The 21,534-nt window shown below is 41.3% G+C and overlaps 1 protein-coding gene across 5 annotated transcripts in view; it reads left to right on the top strand.

The window, feature by feature from the left end:
- The window catches only part of MYO5A (myosin VA), a 712,580-nt gene that overhangs the window by 333,035 nt on the left and 358,011 nt on the right, over positions 1-21,534 (top strand). For all 5 annotated transcript variants that reach the window (XM_086958311.1, XM_086958310.1, XM_086958309.1 and 2 more), the window contains exon 3: positions 11,385-11,556. In XM_086958311.1, coding sequence (XP_086814437.1) covers positions 11,385-11,556 — 172 coding nt within the window. The remainder of the gene's footprint in view (positions 1-11,384; positions 11,557-21,534) is intronic.

The following is a 21,534-nucleotide window of genomic DNA, read 5'->3' as shown; positions in this document are numbered from 1 at the left end:
TATTCATTACCAAGACCCATGAGGTAATAGACAAAAGCATACACATCTTAGAACGGAGGGTATCCCACGAACTGGAGGTTGCAAGAAGATCTTCTATGGGGCTCCTGGCTTCTGCACAAACCCCTACACAACAGGGACCCATTATTCCACTGCTTAAGGAACCGGACATTACGAATGTATTAATACATACGGTTCCAAACACTGTAGATCTATCCGCCACTCAACTCTCACTGGGGTCCAATTCCAGTGAGGACCTGGAAAAAACACCAGATCTACTTTTCCCCTATGATCATGTGGATAATGTAGACTCCAACCCCACGGGCAAGCGGGAGGGTTCTATAGCAAAGAGGCAAAACACTGACCTGACCCCACATAAGACCACACCAGCTCTGCACAACATGACAACCTCACCCAAACCAACTACTGATATAGTCCTGTCAGATCAATCGAACTGTACTAATAGTAACACTGATTGTATAGCAATCTCGCAGGACGCTGTTCACCGAGAGCTGACAGAGAATCAAGCCCTCGGGGGTGGCATACAGAAACCATGTACTGCATGTGTAACACTACATGATTTCATCACAAAAAGCATGGGTCTGTTGCTAAAACGCCATCTGCAACCTTTGGAAAAAAGCATCATGACCATTGAGAAGCAACTAGCTAAACTAAATACCCCAGCTTTCAAGCAAAAATCATTAGTAACACCAGCCAAGGCTCTGGGGAATGGGAAAGACACAAACAACCTGGCTCAACCCCTGTCTTTACCAGCTACCCGACCCAAGCCCTCGTCGCTCGAAAGAGTTGTAAACACCGAAGCCCCAAAAAACAAACAAATTACTTCAAAACCTGCCCCAACAGAAGGGAGTGGAAAACAAAAAGGCCCCACTGATAACCCCCAAAAAACCTCGGCTCCCGTCGAGTCAAATAGCCAAGTAGTGAAGCAGAAGGATATCCCACAGACCTCACAAAAAGCCCAACCACCCCAGCCACAGGCCAATGGGAGGAAAGGCCATAGGTATAGGCGTCCGATACATCTGCCACCTGAGGCGACCCCATACACTGTCATACTTACCGGGGTCACTGAGCTGGCAGATGGTACAGACGAACCCCCCTGGTCTTTGCGTAACAAGGTATTGCAGTGGTTGAGCCAAAACAGACCTCTTCATCCATCTAACCATAGCAGAATCATTTCAATGAGAAGAGTGTTCTGGATTGGCGATACTAAAAAAAAGCTTGCAGGGCGATTGTATTGTACTTAACTGCGAGGACCCTGCCACAGCTGATTACATCTCCTCATGGCCAGCCCTGGAGAAAAGGGGGGGGGGGGTTGACGTTCAGCGCCTCTCCTTCTTTTATCCACCTCTAAATACTTTTAATTACGGTGACCCGAACAGTTGGGAAGAAGTTCAGGACTGGCCCTGGACACAGGTGGGGCACTACAACAGAAACAGGAATGGGAATACTAGCAATCACTGGAACAGAGGGTGGGATAATCGTCCCTGGCCACCAAGAAGAGAAAATATAAATCCCTATTACTGGAGAGGGGCCCCCACAAGGAACAGGTTCGACTGCCTAGACATGGTCGATTGACCAATAAGGGCAATAAATCAGATAGGAAATAATGTTGGCATCTCAGATGAGTCCAGTATAAATGACCACCAGACCCTCAACACATTGCACTGGGCCATCAAGGAACATATCCAATCCCCCAATAGGGGAAATATCGCTAACACCTCAGCATCCACCACACCAACTAAATGAGACCCCAAAAAGGGAAGGTCCCGTAGCCCAACTGAAATTCAATGGTGGGGTCACACCCACAAGCCCGGGCACTGTAATTGACTACATCCTAGTGTCTAATAGGAACCAGGGCCGTCTGGAGGAGTTTAACACGGAAGACCTGGCAATAAGTGATCATTTTCCGATTAGCACCACTATTGCCGTTAAGAAGCCCGAGAGTCCTGTAACAAGCATATCTAGTACTCTTCATGGTCACTCAGTATCATTGGCAAGAAAGAATGGATATGCCATAAAATGGGCAAAAATCGATTCCACAAAATTCGTGAAGGAGTTAGTCCAGAAAGAACTGGAACAATTTACGACCTGCCTAGAATTTAACTCTAACTCCCAGCTAATTGTAGAGGCTTATGGAAGAATAACTGCCACAATAAATGATAAGCTAACCAAAAAACTAAAAATAGGGGCAGCAAAGAGACTATACGGCTGGTTTAATTCCGCCTGTTCTAAAGCCCATAAAGACCTATTACAGGCATTAAAGTCAGTCCCTAAAGACACCAGCTTGATTAAAGATGCCAGGCGAGCCTATAAACAGACCCTACGCGAGAGACAGGATGAATTGAAAAATCAGGCCTGGGAAGCCTTGCTAAAGGCAAGTGCCCTAAGGGATAACATTTCTTTCTGGAAAGAAATCAATGCCCCCTTTTTTTCCACGGACAGCAAGGCTGATTCGATGGAGATAGCCATAACGGAAGATGTCTGGGTTGATTATTTTACCTCCCTATACAAAAAAGATCAAACAATTATGTCCCCACAATATGACTTTAGTAATAGCCAGGCGGAACAGGCAGTGATGCAAGAGACCTTCCCTTTAAATATAGCTTTTACCCCCTTAGAGCTCGAGCTAGCAATTTCACAGAGTGCTAATTTAAAGGCCCCTGGCCCAGATGGAGTCCCCATCAATATATTTAAAGAAAATGTAGATCTTTGGGCTCCTCTATTAGCAAATGTACTAAACGCGTATAGCAAGAGGGGTTTTCCTGATACATGGCACGAAGCCATAGTAATTCCAATATTTAAAAAAGGGGATAGACAGGACCCAAAATGCTACCGCCCTATTTCCTTGCTAGACACCCTGATGAAAGTTGCAGGCAGAGTATTGTTAACCAAACTGCAAACCTGGTCTAAGAGCAAAGGGATATTATCAAAATTGCAGTACGGCTTTAAAACTGGTCTAGGTACCGTAGAGCAGGGTTTAAACCTGGCCTTAATAACTAGTAAATATATTGGAAGGGAAAAAGGGAATTTGTTTTTAACATTCGTCGACCTAACCTCGGCTTTCGATTGTCTGGACCATAGCATGTTATGGAAAACCCTGGTCAAACTGGGGATAGATAAAAATATTCTACTCTTTATTCAGGAACTGTATAGAGACGCTGGCGCCACAGTCAGATATGGAAAAAACGGTGAGCGAACCAGGAAATTCCCTATAGCAAAGGGGGTCCGACAGGGCTGCATCCTTGCGCCATTCCTTTTTAATCTATATATCAATGAGATAGCAGACTTTTTAAAAGATTTGGAAGTGGACTACCCTAAAATAAACGGCATCTCAGTACCACTATTACTATACGCTGATGATGCCGTGATCATGGCCCGTACCCAGTTGGGCCTTCAGAAAGCGTTAACAGGATTCTCAACCTTCATGACCATGAGAGGATTAAAAATAAACGAGGGAAAAACATTCACAATGTCATGTACAACTAGGAAAATTATACCAGAGTGTAAAACCTTCGTTAATAATACTAAGATTGCTATGACCAAAACCTTTTCCTATCTAGGTATCATATTTAACAACAGGGGCACATGGTCAACAGCAATAACCTCTCGGAATCTGGCCTTTTCTCGTACGATAGGTGCCCTCAAACAATTTGCGAAAAGACTGGGTAGGAAACCTGTAGACATACTACTTAAGATTTATGCTGCGAAATGTGTCTCCACGGCTGTATACGGGGCGGGCATCTGGGGTCTGGCAGACTGTACACAAATCCAAACAGTGGAAAATGCTCTCCTGAGATATCTATTATCAGTCCCCCGCTCCACGTGTACCACAATCTGCCACAACAAACTGAATAGAGTCCATATCACCGACCTGATAAAAATAGCTCCAGTGATGTTGTGGTTCAAGATCTGGACATGCGATGATACAAGTTTCAACAGGGAAGTAATCTAAGACTGCTTGAATCATCTCGCTTCCAGTAAGCAGCCATGGTTGGCCTATGTGAAAAAGTTTTTGTTTTCCATTGGCAAACCAGATCTCTACCTAAATCCTATATCATGCTCACAAATAGCAAAAAAAGCCCTAAAAGTGGCATGTCTTGATCTACTGGAGGAACGGAGATGGTACTTAGATGGGCATAAGTCTACAATAGTAGCCCATCGTAATATCCTAGATGGTACAGGCCTTCATGCTTACCTAGCCCCAATTTATTCTTGCTATCATAGAATGCTCCTGACCCGAATGAGGACGGAGTCATTCTATAGGTTAATATCGTTTCCTGCCCCGAACGATTGGTCTGCTAACTTGGCAAAATGTCCATGTGACGACCTGTCTAAGCAGTCAAACATACATTGCATTTTCTTCTGCAAATTTTATCAATGGGGGAGAAAAAGATACCTGTTACCATTGTTAAAAACATGGGGATTGAGAACCTGCAAAACTGCACTGGTCAGATTGTACATGATGCAAGATGAAATCACCATAGTGACAGCAATACATTTTTTGACCTTCATTGTAAAGTGCAGAGGGACCATGGGTAATGATTAGGACTGTATGGATAAAACAAAAAATATTGTATTACTTTGTACCTTATTACATCAAATAATACGCAACACAGGACACTGTAGGAACTCCACGAGTCCTTAATGAATTTTAGAATTTTGTATGCATTTTAATGATTCTCACTCGTTTTGTATTCATGACATGTATCTTGTAAAAAGTTTTTTAACGAGGAAGTTATTTAGTCTGCAAATGTTTCTATTTTGTATCCTGTATGCTTTTATGGTTTTTTGTCAAAACACCGAATAAAGCTAATTTTGAATTTGAATTTGAGCTCAGATATGTTCAACAATCACAGTTATATTGTGCCCTTTTAGGGGCTCATCAATGTGACGCATTGGACATGATATGAACGTTTTCATAATGGGGTATTATTTCTAATGCCGAATCCGGGTAAATAGCTTGGTTTTCTAAAAAGAGAGGCTTTCTTGCTGGTCGTGTAACATTCCACTTGTTTAGCTCAAATTTGACTTGGACTTTGATTTCAGTGTTAATCAAAACAAATCTTACTGGCGTCTCCAAATAACCATTTTCTGTGAAGAAACCAATCCTATTTGGAAGTGCTGGATTCCCTTGGAAGTCAGTTTTATTGAAAGAGAAAGGAAAGTACAGAAAAACAGTCCTCAACTCATGTTTACCTCTAAATCATTTTTAGGTTTCGACCTGGCGAGGGGCACGCAGTGCCCCTCCCAGATCGAAAACTTTTGTCTTCAGTAGGGATGTTCGGACCGCCTCTGTTTCCCATTGGCTAGCTCCATAAATGGAGGCTAGCCATTGGGAGACAGAGGCTGTCAATCACGCTTTCTGGTGAAAACGCGATTCGGGGGCGTTTCTGGGGCTTTTTTTAAGCCCAGCCCCTTTTGCTGTGTGTCCCGGGCCGCGCTGTGATTGGCTGCAGGCCTGGGACACCCCTGTGACGTCATTTCCCGGGCCGCGCTGTGATTGGCTGCCGGCCCGGGACACCCCCGTGACGTCAGCCAATCACAGCACGGCCCGGGACCTGACTTGTTTAAAACTTTTATTAAAGGTGCTGACTATGGGAGTAAATAGAAAAAAAGTGTAAACTCTCGTCTTTCCGACCGTAGACAGAATTAAAAACGTTGCAGATAATAAAAACGAAATGTTCCAGTATCATCGAATTATATAATGTGAAGTCACAGTGCACAAGTGACTTGCGGCTGCGCACTGTTATAAACAAAAGCGAAAAGTAAACAGGTGCGTTTCAAAATGGCCTCCTGGCTTCGCAGAGTCACAGCGCTCGCCTCTTCCCGGTGCTGAGTCCCTTTATTTACGTGTACATGAAGTAAACATCTTCAGTGGTGATGCGTCATATCACAATTAACAATATGTATTAAAAACAGTACTGTATCGCTAAAATATCCACGCTAATCAATCCACGTTATCCTTTAAAAAATCAAAAAGAATGACTACGTTTGAAGAGCTCATGTTAAGTCTAATGAATGAGTTTTTATTTTCACTGATTTGCTTAAGCGATCCACTCCTGTTGCTTTGCTACAAGGTTCTAAACCTATTTCCCCTGTCGGTCTTGCATCATTCCTTCTGAAATCCGTATGCGGCACAGCTTCGACATGGCCGTCTGAGTGCTCGTCCATGCTACACCTATTTCTCGTCTCGCTGGCCATCTCTATGATCCTCGGCGGAGGGAGCGCCTCTATGACGTCATTGCCATGTCTTCCACAGATTGAGGTTGGTGGAAACCGGGTTTGAGAGGCGCTTGAGGGGGCTACAGCTTCCAGCGCTACCTCCCAGGGTCAGCAGGAGGACCACGAACATCTTGAAGCTTATTTTGTGGACCGAAGTGAGTGTAGAGCTCTTTTGAGGAGAATTGAGCCGCTGGTTGGGGAGAGGGTTAGGTCACGGCTGGGAGAGGCTCGGCTCGGCTCTGCTATGCTCTATCGAGACTGTGCTTGAAGTGCATGAAATGTGTGTTGGGAAAATAAAGACACTAAATCACTGGCGATCGAACTTTGGTCCGTCTTAGGGGGTAGTGCGATAGCACTTGAAGACGTTGGTTGATCTGTCGATGCCTCCGAATGCAAACGTATAGGGAAATTATATAGGCGCCATTTAGCAATTATGGTGACAGACCACAGAAACGACACTTTGTTTTTCAACAAATAACCATAATAGACCTTGCAAGGACACTGCCTTACAGACTTACGGTCACCTTTCAATTTTGAGTTGAAAAATATTTTTTTCCTGACTGAATAAAGGTGGCCGGAAGCATGAGTAAGTGGCGCTTTTTCTTTCCACAATGTCCGAGCGCTGCGGAAAGGTTATATATTTTTTTCAGGTCACACAAGGACACTGCGAAGAACGGGAGAGATTTAAAACATGGGCAGTAAGTCACATGCTCTACTGTACCCCACAGCGAAACACAATTTCAGTTTCCGAGAGAAGTAGATGAACAAAAACGTATATTTTCAGTGATCCAGCTGTTTTTCAGAAAGTGTAACTGCAGATCAAGTGTGGCCTGGGTGAATGGCCCAGAAAGAGCCCGGACCAGGGCCACGCTCACCTCGAGCAGCTGCATGGAGATTTAAGAGGTTACTGCAAGCTGATGCACGCGAATATTAAAGTGGAAACTATGATCAGTGTTCCACCAACACTAATAACACGCTGAATACCAGTATATTAACAAAAAAGATCAATACACAAATCGCCTTTAACTGGTGGTTCATTTTGCGGTTTTGTTGTTGCATGAAGTGTCAAATAGGAGTTCCTACTACTCATCTGAATGCTGTTCTGTATCGACTTCGATAGGATGAATGGCCTGTAGGGAATTAAAATCCTTAACCCGCATTATTATGGACACAGATTTCAGAGAGAAACACGTGTGTTCAAGTTTTGCTTGCAAGGAATTACATAATCCCATTTCTAACTGGAAATTAAAGGAAATACCATGTATATAAATATCTTGTTCAGCCAATCCTACTCTGGCGCTGCGTCAAAAATCTGGGGTAGAGATCCGAAGCACTTAGAACAACAACCTCACATATTGCTGTCCACAAAGAAGAGGCAGAATTCCTTTTAAATAATTAATTTGATTAAATGATTAATAACTCGGAACTCCTGAATTCAATGTATATAATGTAATGCATTCCTTACTTTGGACACAATTCTGTTAAGCGTTAGTCACAAACGGTGGTACAATCCCGGATGGATTGGACAGCATCGGTATTATTTACAGTCGATATATAAACAAGCATTTGGCAAAGGAACAGATTGGGCCTGGTGATAGATGACGGGGCTCGGCCCGCGCTACCCAAACATCCCCTCTTGGGCAGACCTCGGTGCCCACGAGGCCTCTGCGTTTCCTTTGAAGTGCAGTCATATGTGCGGGGGTACTGAGTGATGAGCGCTTACAAGGGAGGAGTAAAATATTGCAAACCGGGAAGGTTCCACTTCCTGCGCAGCGTTATTCAGACCAGTGCCCTCACATAGTAATAACACCATCCCTTTAAACACACGAGGTTTTCAGATACCAAAGCCGGAAGCATTGAAAGAGGCCAACCAAGGCAAATGTGCCTGTATTTTTGGGTACAAACGTGGAATTTTGTGTGCAGCCGTGATCCCCTTGATGCAGAAACATTTCTGTTTTCCAAACTTGCTGATTCACATCCCAACTATCAGAATGTTCGTGAAAACCAAAGTCTGTGGAAATGTGGCCTCCTTTCTTGGCCTTAATCTTTGACTCTTTCTCTTCCTTCCTTTCTAAATTCTTTCTTTCCCCTTTCTGTTTCTCCTTTCCCTTCCTTCCTTCCCTTTCTCTCTTCCCTTCCTCTTTAACACCCCCTTTACTCCTCCCCCTTCCCTCTCCTCCCTCTTTCCTCCTCTTTTACCCTTCTTATACTAGTGGGATGAAAAAGTGGATTGGATCTCTAAAACAAGCATTTACAATGCAACGGTTTCGCCTTTGGAAAAGTTTGAGCTATTGCCATTGTAAATGACAACATTTGTATTTATGTGTTGGTTTTGAAAACAGATAATGGCATTGTCAATTTCATTGCCAATAGCTATAACTTTTCCAAAGGCGAAACCGTTGCATTGTAAATGCTTGTTTTTTTTGCACCGTGGCCTGGCATCTCTATATCTGAGGGTTGCGTTTCCCTTTTGGCCTGCGAGATCAGTAACTTCCAAAACTTGGGAAGGAATAAGTCTCGTCTCCAACGTCATGCACAATGCGGTTAGAGGCTCTGCACACGAAAAAGGAAGAGAGCAAGGAACAGAAATGGCCAGTCTCTACATGGCTTCATAAGAAAGCCCTGCAGTGACTGGCTATGTTTCTACCGCTGGAGCAGAGGTCTAATGGTGTGACCTGAGCCAATCCATCCTTGCTGTTATGTTACCAAACCTGCTTGAAAGCAGTGCCAGGATTGGCCCGGGCATGCAAACCTAGCTCCTATTAGGAGTACAGGATGCTGCAGCTGTAATGCCCCCTGCTCACTAATTGTGCCGATGGGGAGACGAATTTAATGCGCATGTCAGGCTGATCACTGAAAGGCAGCCGTCCAACTCGACATGCTCACTTTAAAGAGCAAGAGTTGACCCAGTTGAGCCTGAATGTTCAGTGTACTGGCAATCATTTGTAAGCTCCACCCACATGGCATTCCCGCCTCACTCATCATGCAGGAACACGGCCTGCGGCCGAAAAAAGCTCAGCCATGGCCGGAAAAAAAGTATTCTAGATTTATTTTAGGTTTAATACTTGGGCTCGGGTGGCAGTATAAATAAGGGAGCAATGCCCTGGCGCGCAAATAGAGGGGCCACCCCTGAATATACTAGAAAACATGCCCATTTAATCAAAGCCTTTCCTTTATTCCTAGAGATGCTGTATTTAATGATGTTTTCAGCTTATTGAGTCTTACAATAATTCTGATTTCTGGCTAAGTACTCGGTATCTGAGCCTTCATGGTGTACATATTTTGAATTTCTCTGTAATGCCAAATTTGAGATTTTGTTATAAAACCCTTTAACTTTTCATTGATCTAGAACTCAGTTGTTGAGTGGTCCCAGTCACTATTTAAATTACTCTGCTAATCCGTTGGGCCTGATGTCAAGGAGGGTGGTGTGTCTAGCGCCAGATCAGGGGTGACGGAGCAGAACCGCCTAAGGTAAATTTTAGGGTGATATGATTTTTGGCGTGCTGTCTGACCTTGTGGAGTCCTGTTCGGCTAATCTTGCCCCACTGGAGAAATTTGAATTCCAAAAATGTGACTAAGTCCGAAGGTAGAGATCTTCTCCTGTCAAAGCCCCTAAAAGTATCCGACCGGCAAGGGATCTTCCTTGGACATGAATTTTGAATTCCTCCCGTTTAAAACTTTTGATCCAAAAGTCAACAGCTTTACTGGGGCTTCACCTGACGACTATCTGCCCTTGTGGAGCTCATCTTGGCTACATCTTGCTGCCTTCCCCTGCTGAAAGTGTTTGGCTTCCATTTCAGTGACTAAGTCACAAGGTAGTCCTTCTGACTGAGGTGAGTCTGGTTTCTGCATCCAACCCTCGCTTCATAGCGGTCTGCCTTAAATTGTGCCTAAGTTTCAGTCAAGTGCAACCGGATGACCGTGGTTGGCGCTTAATACTTTTTGGGGCTATTTTTATTGTAAACTTTAAAGTCATGTCTATGCCCCCCCTTATTAGATTTTTGTTGTTTTTATATCATTTTGTTCATGAAATTGTTTTCTATATTTATAAATTGGAGTGGGATTTTATTGTTTTTTTGTTTTTGACCTTGGTACTTCTAAATGCTTTATACATTTTTTCAAGTTAAGCCGGTCTGCGCTGTGCCATAACTGCCAGGGGTTGACCTCCGGTGTAAACTAATCCTGGGCGGAGTTCTAAGAGTTTCCTCTGGGTGGAAATCCACGTAGTGCAAAAAGAATTCTGCAGCGCTACGCGTAGCTCCGCAAGTGGCAGAGTGCGTTAGATAAATGCCGTTCGTGATGATTTTCAGACCCATGTGTTTCTCCGCACTGTGCAATTATCACGAACGGCACCATGCACAGCGCAAGCGGGTGCTGCTTCCTTCTGCTGCTCGTGTAGATTTTTTTTACTCGAGCGGCTGCTTTCTCAACGCGAACGGATGTTTCTCAACACCAGCGGTCTCGAGCCTGCACTACCAGTCGCAATGAGCAATCTGACTGCCCGAGTTGAGAAATCTCGCCGGAGGTTGATTTTCAACCCTCGCGCTTGCCAACTTGACGTTGACGAATGCAAGCAAAAAAAAAACGTAGCTACGCGGAGCGGATTTTTTTGGAACTCTGCGAGTTCCGCTTAACGCGGAGTGCGAAAAACTCCACAAACACCGCGAGTGGAGCGGAGTTGATCACCAAGACTTAGTTTAAGTTAGTGAAGCTTTACTAACTCTAACAAGAATACTGACAATTATTTCTGGTGCTGGACTACCATTCAACTAACTAAGAATATACTTTCTCACGCTTCTTTTTCAAGCTGGAAAGCAGCCACAGTAAAGCAGCCTGTGGTGAATGTTGTGTAAATGTAAGGCATAGAAATACAGGCTGTGAAAATATTGCCCAGAAAGTTTTCTCCCCCTGTTCCTTTCAGCAAGCTGATAAAGTTGTGATCTGGCTGTGGTTGTAATTATGAGCAAAATTAGCAGTTGTGTGTAAGAGAGCAAAGCAAAATTGCATTTTGAATTTGTAACAAAGTGTGGTAAGAGTATCAGCCAAAATACACTGCGGCGCTATATTTTAAACTTATTTTTATTTAGCTCTGAATTCTGTCCCATGTCTCTTATTTACTTTAACTCCATGAATGTTTTTTTAAGGATTTGGACTATCGCATAGACCCCAAGACAAAGGAATTACCTCCTTTAAGGAACCCAGACATTCTCGTTGGTGAAAATGACCTCACAGCTCTCAGCTATCTCCATGAACCTGCTGTTCTTCACAATCTCAAAGTTCGATTCATCGAGTCAAAACTTATTTACACGTACTGTGGTAAGTCCTTGATAATTACAATTGTTTTTGTTTATTAATTACAGAATACAAGCATGCCGTGTCAGGACACTTATTCAAAAGCACATGGCTATTTTACTGGAGCTAGAGAGGTAGTACAAAGTAACATTACATGCTTTGTGCCCACTGTGACGTTACATGACCTTTGACCCTACCGACGAAGGGCTATGGAACACTTCGCTGCATTTTGTTAATAAACAGTGATTGATAAACTGCACAAACTATAAAAACATAAAGACATTTTAAAAGAGCTGTATTTTAATTGGATACACTACTGGGGTTACAAAGTAGGCCACATGGTTTGGAAGAAACTATCTAGTGATATCCCTGACTGTCATAAAAAAGGAGACAATAATACAAGAAGTACAGTCACAACTGTTAATACATCTCAGAGAATGAATTGAAAAGAAAGAAAAAGAGCTAATGGCACTGCAGAATAATAGCATCTCAGCGTAGTCTTTTTCCAATGAGCAGAACGTTATTTATCTGTCAACGTGTTTTAGTCCTAAAAGAGGTTATTCTAAAAACTTGCTTCCTTTATTCCTACCTCGAGCCCAGAAGTGAGAAACCCTTACTTACATCTATGCGTACATCCTGTATGGAGGGGGTGGCATTCGGGTGCTGGCATGTACTGGGGCACACTGCTTCTTCTTCATGTATGACCTTTGCTGAAGTAGCCCTTACGTAGAATACAAAATACCTTTCCTTCCTTTGTGTGGGAAACTGTGCCACTGCACACTCTTTCTAACATACTTGCTTCATTTGCATGTGTAAATCCTCCCAGTCAGGGCCGGTCCTAGGCATGGGCGGTATGGGCAGCCGCCCAGGGCCTCGCGCTCAGGGGGCCCCCTGCCGGCCCCGCAGAGTAGGGAAAAGTGCACTCGCGCAGGCAGTAAGGCACTTAGAGGGGCCTCACCTGACATCAGGGCTCGTGTAAACAAATGGTCACCTTGGAAGGGGGAACAGATAAACTGCACTGTGGTACATCAAAGATGATGCTGCCTTTGTTGGTACTCGGGACTCAATGTGCTTCTGTTGGGTAATGAAAGATCCAGTTGTTTGGCTATGAGTGTGCCATCCGGTTTGAATGAGAATCCCCTGAGGGACCTTACCACTAGATTCCAATCCTCCTTATGAAATAATTGCTGACACACTGCGGTTGGACCTAGATAAGGACCTGGGTTTTACTCACATTCCAGAAGAGCCATTCAGTGCTTAATTTGTGATAATACATGTGCCCCCCAAAACTATAAGAATGGCTTTGGTGTCAGGAATTAATTGTTCTTAATCTATATTGAATTGGTAAACACCTTATGTTCAGCTCATCTGTATATTACAGAAACAGCGCCACCATGTGGCAGACCATCATAGGCGCCCGTGTTCACAATTCAGTGCCGATGCCGAGCACTGGAGTGAATGAACATAGATGAGTCAATCTGAACATGACACGTGTTGCCAGGCTCCCGGTGAAAGTGTGAGGATAGAACACCGAGAACTCTGGTTATTTCTGTTCTCTGCAAATGTTTTATGCCGACCTCTCTCTCAAGGGAATGACGTCATACATACATCAGCCGGTCACGGTGGCCCTTGAGTTTTTATTCTTTTTTCCTACTCCTTGTCGTGTACATATTTCTGTGCAGTTGTGTAGCAGTAGGAAACACAAATCCACCTGCTCAGTGTATCAGCAACCTTATTTCATTATTGTTTTGTACATTTTGTAGTTAAAGTGCCACATGCTTACTAGACATAGGAGCCTTTTACTTTCTGGAACGTACAAACATAAATACATTTTTTACTTTATTGGTTTTTTTAACAAGGTATGCACAAAGCGTATAGCAGTGTACGCAGGGTTATCCCAGGCAAGATTTTACATGTACATGTATCACGTGAGGGTGGTACTCTTAATGGTTACCACAGGCCTAACCCAGCGCCCATTGGTGGCTGATAGAAAGGACAGGCAAAGGAAAGAGTAAAGGAAAAGAAAAGAAACAAGAAGAGCGAGAGGATCCACGGTTAGACGAGCTATAGCATCACATTACATTTCAAGGTATAAGGGTGATCAATATTGGCAATTTTACATCACATGACAGACCATTGAGTGTACCCATGTAGCATTTCTCTTGAATACTGTTATACAACTGGTACGATAGTAAAGAATCTAAAAAGTTCCGTATTGTCCTGGTACGATGGTAAAGACCCCTGATTCGGTTCCTTTCTGAGCTCTTTTATTCACGGGGGTTCATAAGAGTCTAGAAACGTGTCCAGAGAGTTCCATAGTGTCCTGGTTGACGGTTTCCATGAGGAGCTTTGTAGAGCTATGTTGTCGGCCCCTCTGAGATGTATGATCCGGTTTTACCAGCTCTTGTACAACGTCTTCTTGCTTGTGTCTTTCCAGTTGTCAAGAACCATTTTTACTGGCAAGGTTATTAAGAGGTCAAAAAGGTCTCTGTATCTCTGTCCAATTTACTTTTAAAACCCCCCTTATGAATGTAAAGATTTTGTCCCAAAACGTTTAGAGTATTGTACAATGAAAGATAAGGTGGGCTAAGTCCCCCGTCTCCTGATTGCAGTTCCAACATGTTGCATCGTTTTAGAGCCCTAATGTAAATAACCGGGTCGGTGTAAAATGCCTTGTGTAGTAGCCAGTATTTGGTTTGAGAGAGAACCGGGGTGATCTTAATAAGTGAGACGGATCTCCATAATGAGTGCTATCCCTGCTCTCTGGTTGCAGTTGACTCCAGTAGGCTATTGCTTTGTCATTAAGTTTGGAAGATTTTGGGCGGAGAAGTTAATATATCTGTGATACCTGGTGTCCCAGTTGTTAATGTTTGACACAAGTCAGGAGATTGACGGTTGGGCGTTATATAGTTTTGATTTTGTGATTGCCGCTCTAATTTTTAAGAAGTTGTAGAATTCAAGGTCAGCTAGGTTATACTTCACTTGGAGTTCCGAAAATGTGAGCAGGTATGTGGAGTTCCCTAGTTGATAAAGGAAGAGGATTCCCTTCTTGATCCATGTGTCTAGGGTTAGGCTTTTGCCTTTATATGTAATCTTGCTATTGGCCCGGAGGGATTCTGGGTTAGACTATTTTCCAGTTTTTTGCCAACCTTAAGCATTGCTATCTTTGTGTTTTTAAAAATGGATTTGGAGGTCTGTGGGTATAGTCTATTTGTTGTTAGCAGTGCAAATCTTTGGATTTGCTGTAGGCAGGATGTCTAATGCAAAGGCCCTTCCTTTTTTGTGCTGTCACCCACTCTGTAGATGAATCGCTGGCTTTGATGGTTCTGTCATTTCTTATGAAAATTGGAAAGGAAGAGTTCTCCACTCCACTGTTTGCTCAACATCAAAAGCATTTAGTATTTTTATATCTGAGTTCTAGAGTTCTGTTCAGCTCGCAGGTAAGATGATTAACTGCAGTCTTATGTAGGTTATGATTTCCTTGTACAGGGATAGTTAGTTGAAATTTTCTGGTTCTCTCTGGATGCATAACAAATTGTCCAAGGCAATCATACTCTGATGTATGTAAATTGCTGATGATATCTAAAAAGTTTTCAAATAGGAGGGTTGTAAAAGGTTCGTCTTTCTCTCAGTGAAGACATAAATCCTTGTTGGTTTTATCCGGTTGTATTGTAGTCATCTAATGACAGACCCCATCCACATCGTATTCCACCTCCCTTGGCAACCACTCACATTCCAAGGTCCCAGCATCGTCACCTGGATACCAACACACAGCATCACAGGTTAGATAGAACACACCACATCACCTCCCTTCCAATATTACACAGACAACTGAAAGATACCTAGATAAAAGGGGAACTATACTAATGAGACCGGAAACCAAACCAAAAAGTAGCAATGCAGTACTTAACAAAAATAATTTTGCAACTGGAGTGGAATTTTTGTCAAATGTTGTGATCTGGCAACACCCTCTTGTGCAACACAAGTTTCACTTAGATCCTCTCCATTGGGTTGACAGTTGGCCACCCTATTCATTCCACACCCTGTGGTCATCAGTTTTTACCGCATTTTTTTAAAATCTTTGATGACCATGAACGGTTCATTGAACTTGAATTTTTTACCATCCTTCCAAGGTGACTTAGTCTTCACCCAATCACCCACATTCACATCAGTGCTTTCCACAGCTCATCTCTCATCAAACCACATTTTCCTTTTCTCAATTTTTTCTCTCTCTTCTCCACCCTTCTGTACTGCCAACACAATCATCCACTACTGACATTTTGGCTGTGACCCAAGATGGTGTTATCTCAATGTTTGCAACCCTTCCTTTATATAATCAAAAGGGAGCCATCCCCGTTGACAAATGTGGTGTAAATCTGTACTCACGTACCTTCTTTATCATAGCCACTTCCCAGTTCAAACCAGAAACAACAGCCTGTTGTAACATCTCCTTAAGCACTTTCACAAACCTTTCAAAGACCCCATAACTTTCTAAATGGTATAATGCCTCCTTTTTATGTTTGATCCCTCTACACTCTAGGTAAACTGTACCCCAATGTCTGAGACTAGAGACAAAGGGAAACCCTCTCTCTCAGAAAGATCTTCCAAAAAATCAATGACTACACCTGATTCAACTGAATTTACCACCTTGATCTATGTCCACCGTGAGAACTTATCTATACGGTGCACAGTCTAAATATCGAGTTTTATCTATCGACCTACAAAAATATCGAGTTGGAAATATCGAAGGTATAGAATATCGAGGTCAAGAATATCGTTGGACAGAATATCGACCCTAAGGTAAGTAATATCGATTTTTTAATATCAATGTAAGTAACATTGAAGTTAGTAATATCGATAGCATATATATCGATGTAACTAATCTCGATGTTACTAATATCGATATTTGTATTATTGTTATGTATTTTATTATGTATGTGTAGTATAAAGTATTTTAATTGTTTTACATTATATGTGTACTATTTTTATATATTAATAATGTTATTTTTAAGTACATTTTATGTTTTAGTACCGGAGCTGTTTTTGGGTTTATAGGGGAATTGGGTGGGAAGGAATTTAAATATACTAAATTAATTATAAATTTTTAGGAATTATAAATTAATTTTAATTAATTTGTGTTTTTATTTCTGTAGCGGGTTGTGGGTTTATAGGGGAATTGGGTGGAAACTAATTGTAATTAATTAATGATTTATATTTATTTATTGGTATGGATAATTATTTTATTTATAATTAATTAATTGGCAATTAATTATTTTAATTGAGAATACATTTTTTTAATTGGTAAATAATGTTTTTAATTGGTAGTTACTTTTACAAATTGGTAATTAATGTTTTTGTTTGGTAATACTGTTTTCTAATTGGTAAATAATTGTGTTAATCGGCAATTAATATTTTAAATTGATTATTAATGTGTATTAATTGGAAATTAATGTTAAATAATTGGTAATCAATTTTTCATAAAAAGTATTATTTGGTATGATTTTGTTATTGTTTAATAATTTTTAATTGTGAATTAATTTGAAATAATTAATATTTTTTTGTAATGGAAAATATTGTTTAATATTTATTATTTGGTGACTAATATTTATTAATTAATATTTATTGGTATTTATTGTTAATTTATTGGTAATTATTCAAATGTAATTGCTTTTAATAATTATTGTTTGTAAATGATGTAGATTTATTTAAAAATGTAATTATTCATTCTTTTAAATACAAAAATTCTTTATAAGTATGTTATATTTAAATTCTACACTATCCAACGTTTTCCTTACAGTTTCACTCCCTGGAGTTGGAATAGTAATTTTTACCCCTACACTATCCAACGCTTTCCCGACTGTTGCACCCTATGGAGTTGGAATAGTAATTTTTACCCCTACGCTATCCAACGCTTTCCCTACTGTTACACCCTCTGGAGTTGGAATAGTCATTTTTACCCCTACACTATGCAACGCTTTCCCTACTGTTGCCCCCTCTGGAGTTGGAATCTTAATTTTTACCCCTACGCTATCCAATGTTTTCCCTACTGTTGTCTCCTCTGGAGTTGGAATAGTAATTTTTACCTCTACATTATCCAACGCTTTCCCTATTGTAGCAACCTTTGGCGTTGGAATAGTAATTTTTACCCATACGCTATCCAACGCTTTCCTTACTGTTGCACCCTCTGGAGTTGGAATAGTAATTTTTACCCCTACGGTATCCAACGCTTTCTCTACTGTTGCACCCTCTGGAGTGGGAATAGTAATTTTTACCCCTACGCTATCCAACGCTTTCTCTACTGTTGCCCCCTCTGGAGTTGGAATAATAATTTTTACCCCTACGCTATCCAATGCTTTCCCTACTGTAAAACCCTATGGAGTTGAAATAGTAATTTCTACCCCTACGCTATCCAATGTTTTCCCTACTGTTGTCCCCACTGGAGTTGGAATAGTAATTTTTACCCCTACGCTATCCAACGCTTTCTCTACTGTTGCCCCTCTGGAGTTGGAATAATAATTTTTACCCCTACGCTATCCAACGCTTTCCCTACTGTAAAACCCTCTGGAGTTGAAATAGTAATTTCTACCCCTACGCTATCCAATGTTTTCCCTACTGTTGTCCCCACTGGAGTTGGAATAGTAATTTTTACCTCTACGCTATCCAACGCTTTCCATACTGTTGCACCCTCTGGAGTTGGAATAGTAATTTTTACCCCTACGCTATCCAAAGTTTTTTCTACTGTTGCCCCCTCGGGAGTTGGAATAGTAATTTTTACCCCTACGCTATCCAACGCTTCCCCTACTGTAGCATCCAATTTTATAATTACTGTCGTTTTTTTGGGACTTTGAATAGTACTTTTATTTATTTAGCTATTTAATATTTTTTATTATTTTTTTTGATAATGTAGTATACTAATAATTTTAAAAATATTGAAAGTATATACATTTTTTAAATGTATCAAATATAAATATTTACTTTTTATTTGTTATTGTTTTATGTTTAGCTCTATTTGTAATTTATTATATTTTTTAATAATATATACATATTTTAACTATGTTTATTTGGTTTATAAGAATATTTTTAATTACGATATTTTTAACACCGATATTTTTTTCTCGATAATTTTGTACTTACCATGTAGATAGGATGTCGATATTCTTGACTTCGATATTTCAGCGTCGATTTTTCTGTAGGTCGATATTTTGACCGTCAATATTTTGTCAGTGATTCATCTATACATATCAACGCAGCGATCTTGAGACTTCCAACTTCACCGGGCCCAAAATGTCAATAGCAATGTCCAACTATGGGCCACTGGCTTGTTCCCTCACTACCATTGACTGTGTTCTACACTTTTAAATCATGTCACTGCACAAACTTTCGGCACAACTCCTAACCTCTCTGTCTATGTGCAAAACCATGGTACACAACCAACAGCCAACTCTCCTATAACTTATCAATACCCCTTCGTTTCATCTTCACAATCTTTCTTCCCATACCAACCACCTGAAATCATTGCTACCACGATTTGCAGCAGTTCATCTGTCACCAAACTTTCTTTCCAGTCTACTTCAGAACTTACACCTTCAGTTATCACACACACATTGATCTCTTCTTCAAAATCCTTACCACCAGACTACTCTCCTTCCTCGGACACTTCACTTTCAACATCCCCCAACATTGACACAGTCAGGCAAAATGTTACTGACCTCAGGCAAATTAATGATATCAAGATCAAACTTTTGCAATGCAACCACCTATTTACGTATCTGGTGCAAGATAAAGTCAATACCTTTCTTAGTTAACACCTCTTTCAATGGTTTATGATCTGTCAACATCTCACACCTAAGCCCCCAACAAAATGTTCTCAATCTACGGACAGCCCATAAGGAGGACAGAGCTTCCTTTTCCTCCATTGAATAATTATACTCCGTATAGTTTTCCAAACCCTCCAAAGTCCACACTTTCCCTACTGTTGCATTAATTGGACAAGGAAAAGTAAATGTAACTCCTCTACAGCCCACTATTTCCCTGCTTTTGCATTTTCTAGAGTAAGAATAGTAAATCTAACCTCTTCAACCTTTGACACTTTTCCTTTTTTTGTATGGAGTTACATTGTTTTTAATTGTTATTTAAATAAGTTTGTTTTATATCAATTATATTTAAGGAATTACTGGTCTTGTGTTTGTTAATATATACCCTTAATGTGCATAATGTTACGTGAAACATTTAACTTGAAATGTAATGTTTCACTTACTTATTTTCTTTAGAAACCAAACAATTGGGAAAATGCATTACTATAGATTCTCATTGAGTTTCTGTTGTTGCTGTGAATAATGCATGGCTTTTAAAGAGATCTCCGTGTGATGTTTGTAAACACGGAGACCTTTCTTCCCTTTCTATGATTTTGTACCAGTACTTAAGGATGAGTAAAAAAAATGACGGTCATGTGACCAAGAGCCCGTGAGCTCGAAACGCGTCGTTTGTTTATGCCCAAATAAACAACTTTCTAAGTACCTGATGGTGTGGCTTGTCATCCTTGTCTGGAACGAGAGGATTCTGTGGATATATATATATATGTGCATGTGATTTACATAATTGGTTCTTAGTATTAATTAATTAATTTTAATATTTGAATTAGATAACATATATGTGTTGTTTATATTATATATATGTTTGTTGCTTTAAACTTTTATGTGATTGCTAATAGTTTAAATGTAACACTTTAAACACTGTTTACATTTTATGTTTATATATATATATATTTTTTTTTTCTAATTTTTTTATTGAAAACAAATAAAGGCATGTTACGAAGTCACAGCAGTGGTAAACAATTAGTCATACACGATATACACTGAAAACCTCCTCTCGGTGTACACCCTACAATTCCTTGAAGACCGTGTTCATTACGTGACATCAAGGCCCCCCACAATCTATCTATCTCCATCTATATGAATTTGTAGCACGCACAGCTACTCCTAGGAGTGTCCCGGCGCGAGCCTGAAAGAGGGGTCAAAGTCAAAAGGCAGAGCTAAAAGAGAAAAGTTTTTAGCTTTTTCCTAAAGGTTACAGAATTTTGAATACTACATAGAGCCATCGGCAGGGTGTTCCATGCCAAAGCAGCTTTTCGAGCAAGAGAGCTCCCGCCAAGCCTTTGACAGTTAAACCAGGGGATCTGAGCAAGAAGTTCTGAAGATGAACGCAGCTGTCTCACAGGGACATAAAAGGAAAACCTCCTCTGTTGGTAGGTGGGCCCCAGGCCATCTAGAGTACTATGGGCAATAGTCAAAGTTTTGTATTTTATTCGAGCCTCCACAGGAAGCTAGTGCAAATAGCGCAGATGGGAGCGCACACTGCTCCTGCTGGAAAGACCCAGCAGGAGCCTGGCAGCCGAGTTTTGCACTGTCTGAAGTTTATTCAAAAGATAGCACGGGATGCCAGCGTACAATGCATTAGCGTAATCCAGGCGGGAGAGAATCAGAGCTCGAACAACAGTTTCCTTTGCAGACTTGGGTAGAAGAGGAAGAAACTTCCTCAATGTTTTCAGGATGCCAAAGCAGGACCCAGCCAGCTTCTTCACCCGGATTGAAAAAGTCAGTTCTCCTCAAACCACACCCCCAGATTCTTGGCATAGTCTCCCTTCGAACTAGGCAAGGGAGAGCCTGGGGGCCATAGTTTCTCTCTAAAGTCTGTTGGGAATTTGCTATACAGAAGAATCTCCTGTTTCTCCTTGTTACATTTAAGCTGAGCATGAGCAAGCCAGTGAAAAAACAGAGGACAGACAATGTTGAGCAGAGGAGACCGAGTCATCTTCCCTTCCCCATGTAAACAGAAGTTGAGGGTCATCAGCATAAGCCATCACCTAAGCCCCCAATGAATCCGCAAGATAAACCAGAATGGTGACATAGATGTTAAAAAGAAGGGGACTATGGGATGACCCCCGCGAGACACCTTTGGTCAGAGGCTGGAAAGCAGAGGCCCAAGGCGGAAGCCAGACCTGCT

This window comes from Lissotriton vulgaris, chromosome 2_1, assembly GCF_964263255.1.
Source record: "Lissotriton vulgaris chromosome 2_1, aLisVul1.2, whole genome shotgun sequence".
In the NCBI taxonomy this organism is placed as follows: Eukaryota; Metazoa; Chordata; class Amphibia; order Caudata; family Salamandridae; genus Lissotriton; species Lissotriton vulgaris.
The sequence above is the reverse complement of the archived record's forward strand: the minus strand, read 5'-3'. Positions and strand labels throughout refer to the sequence as shown.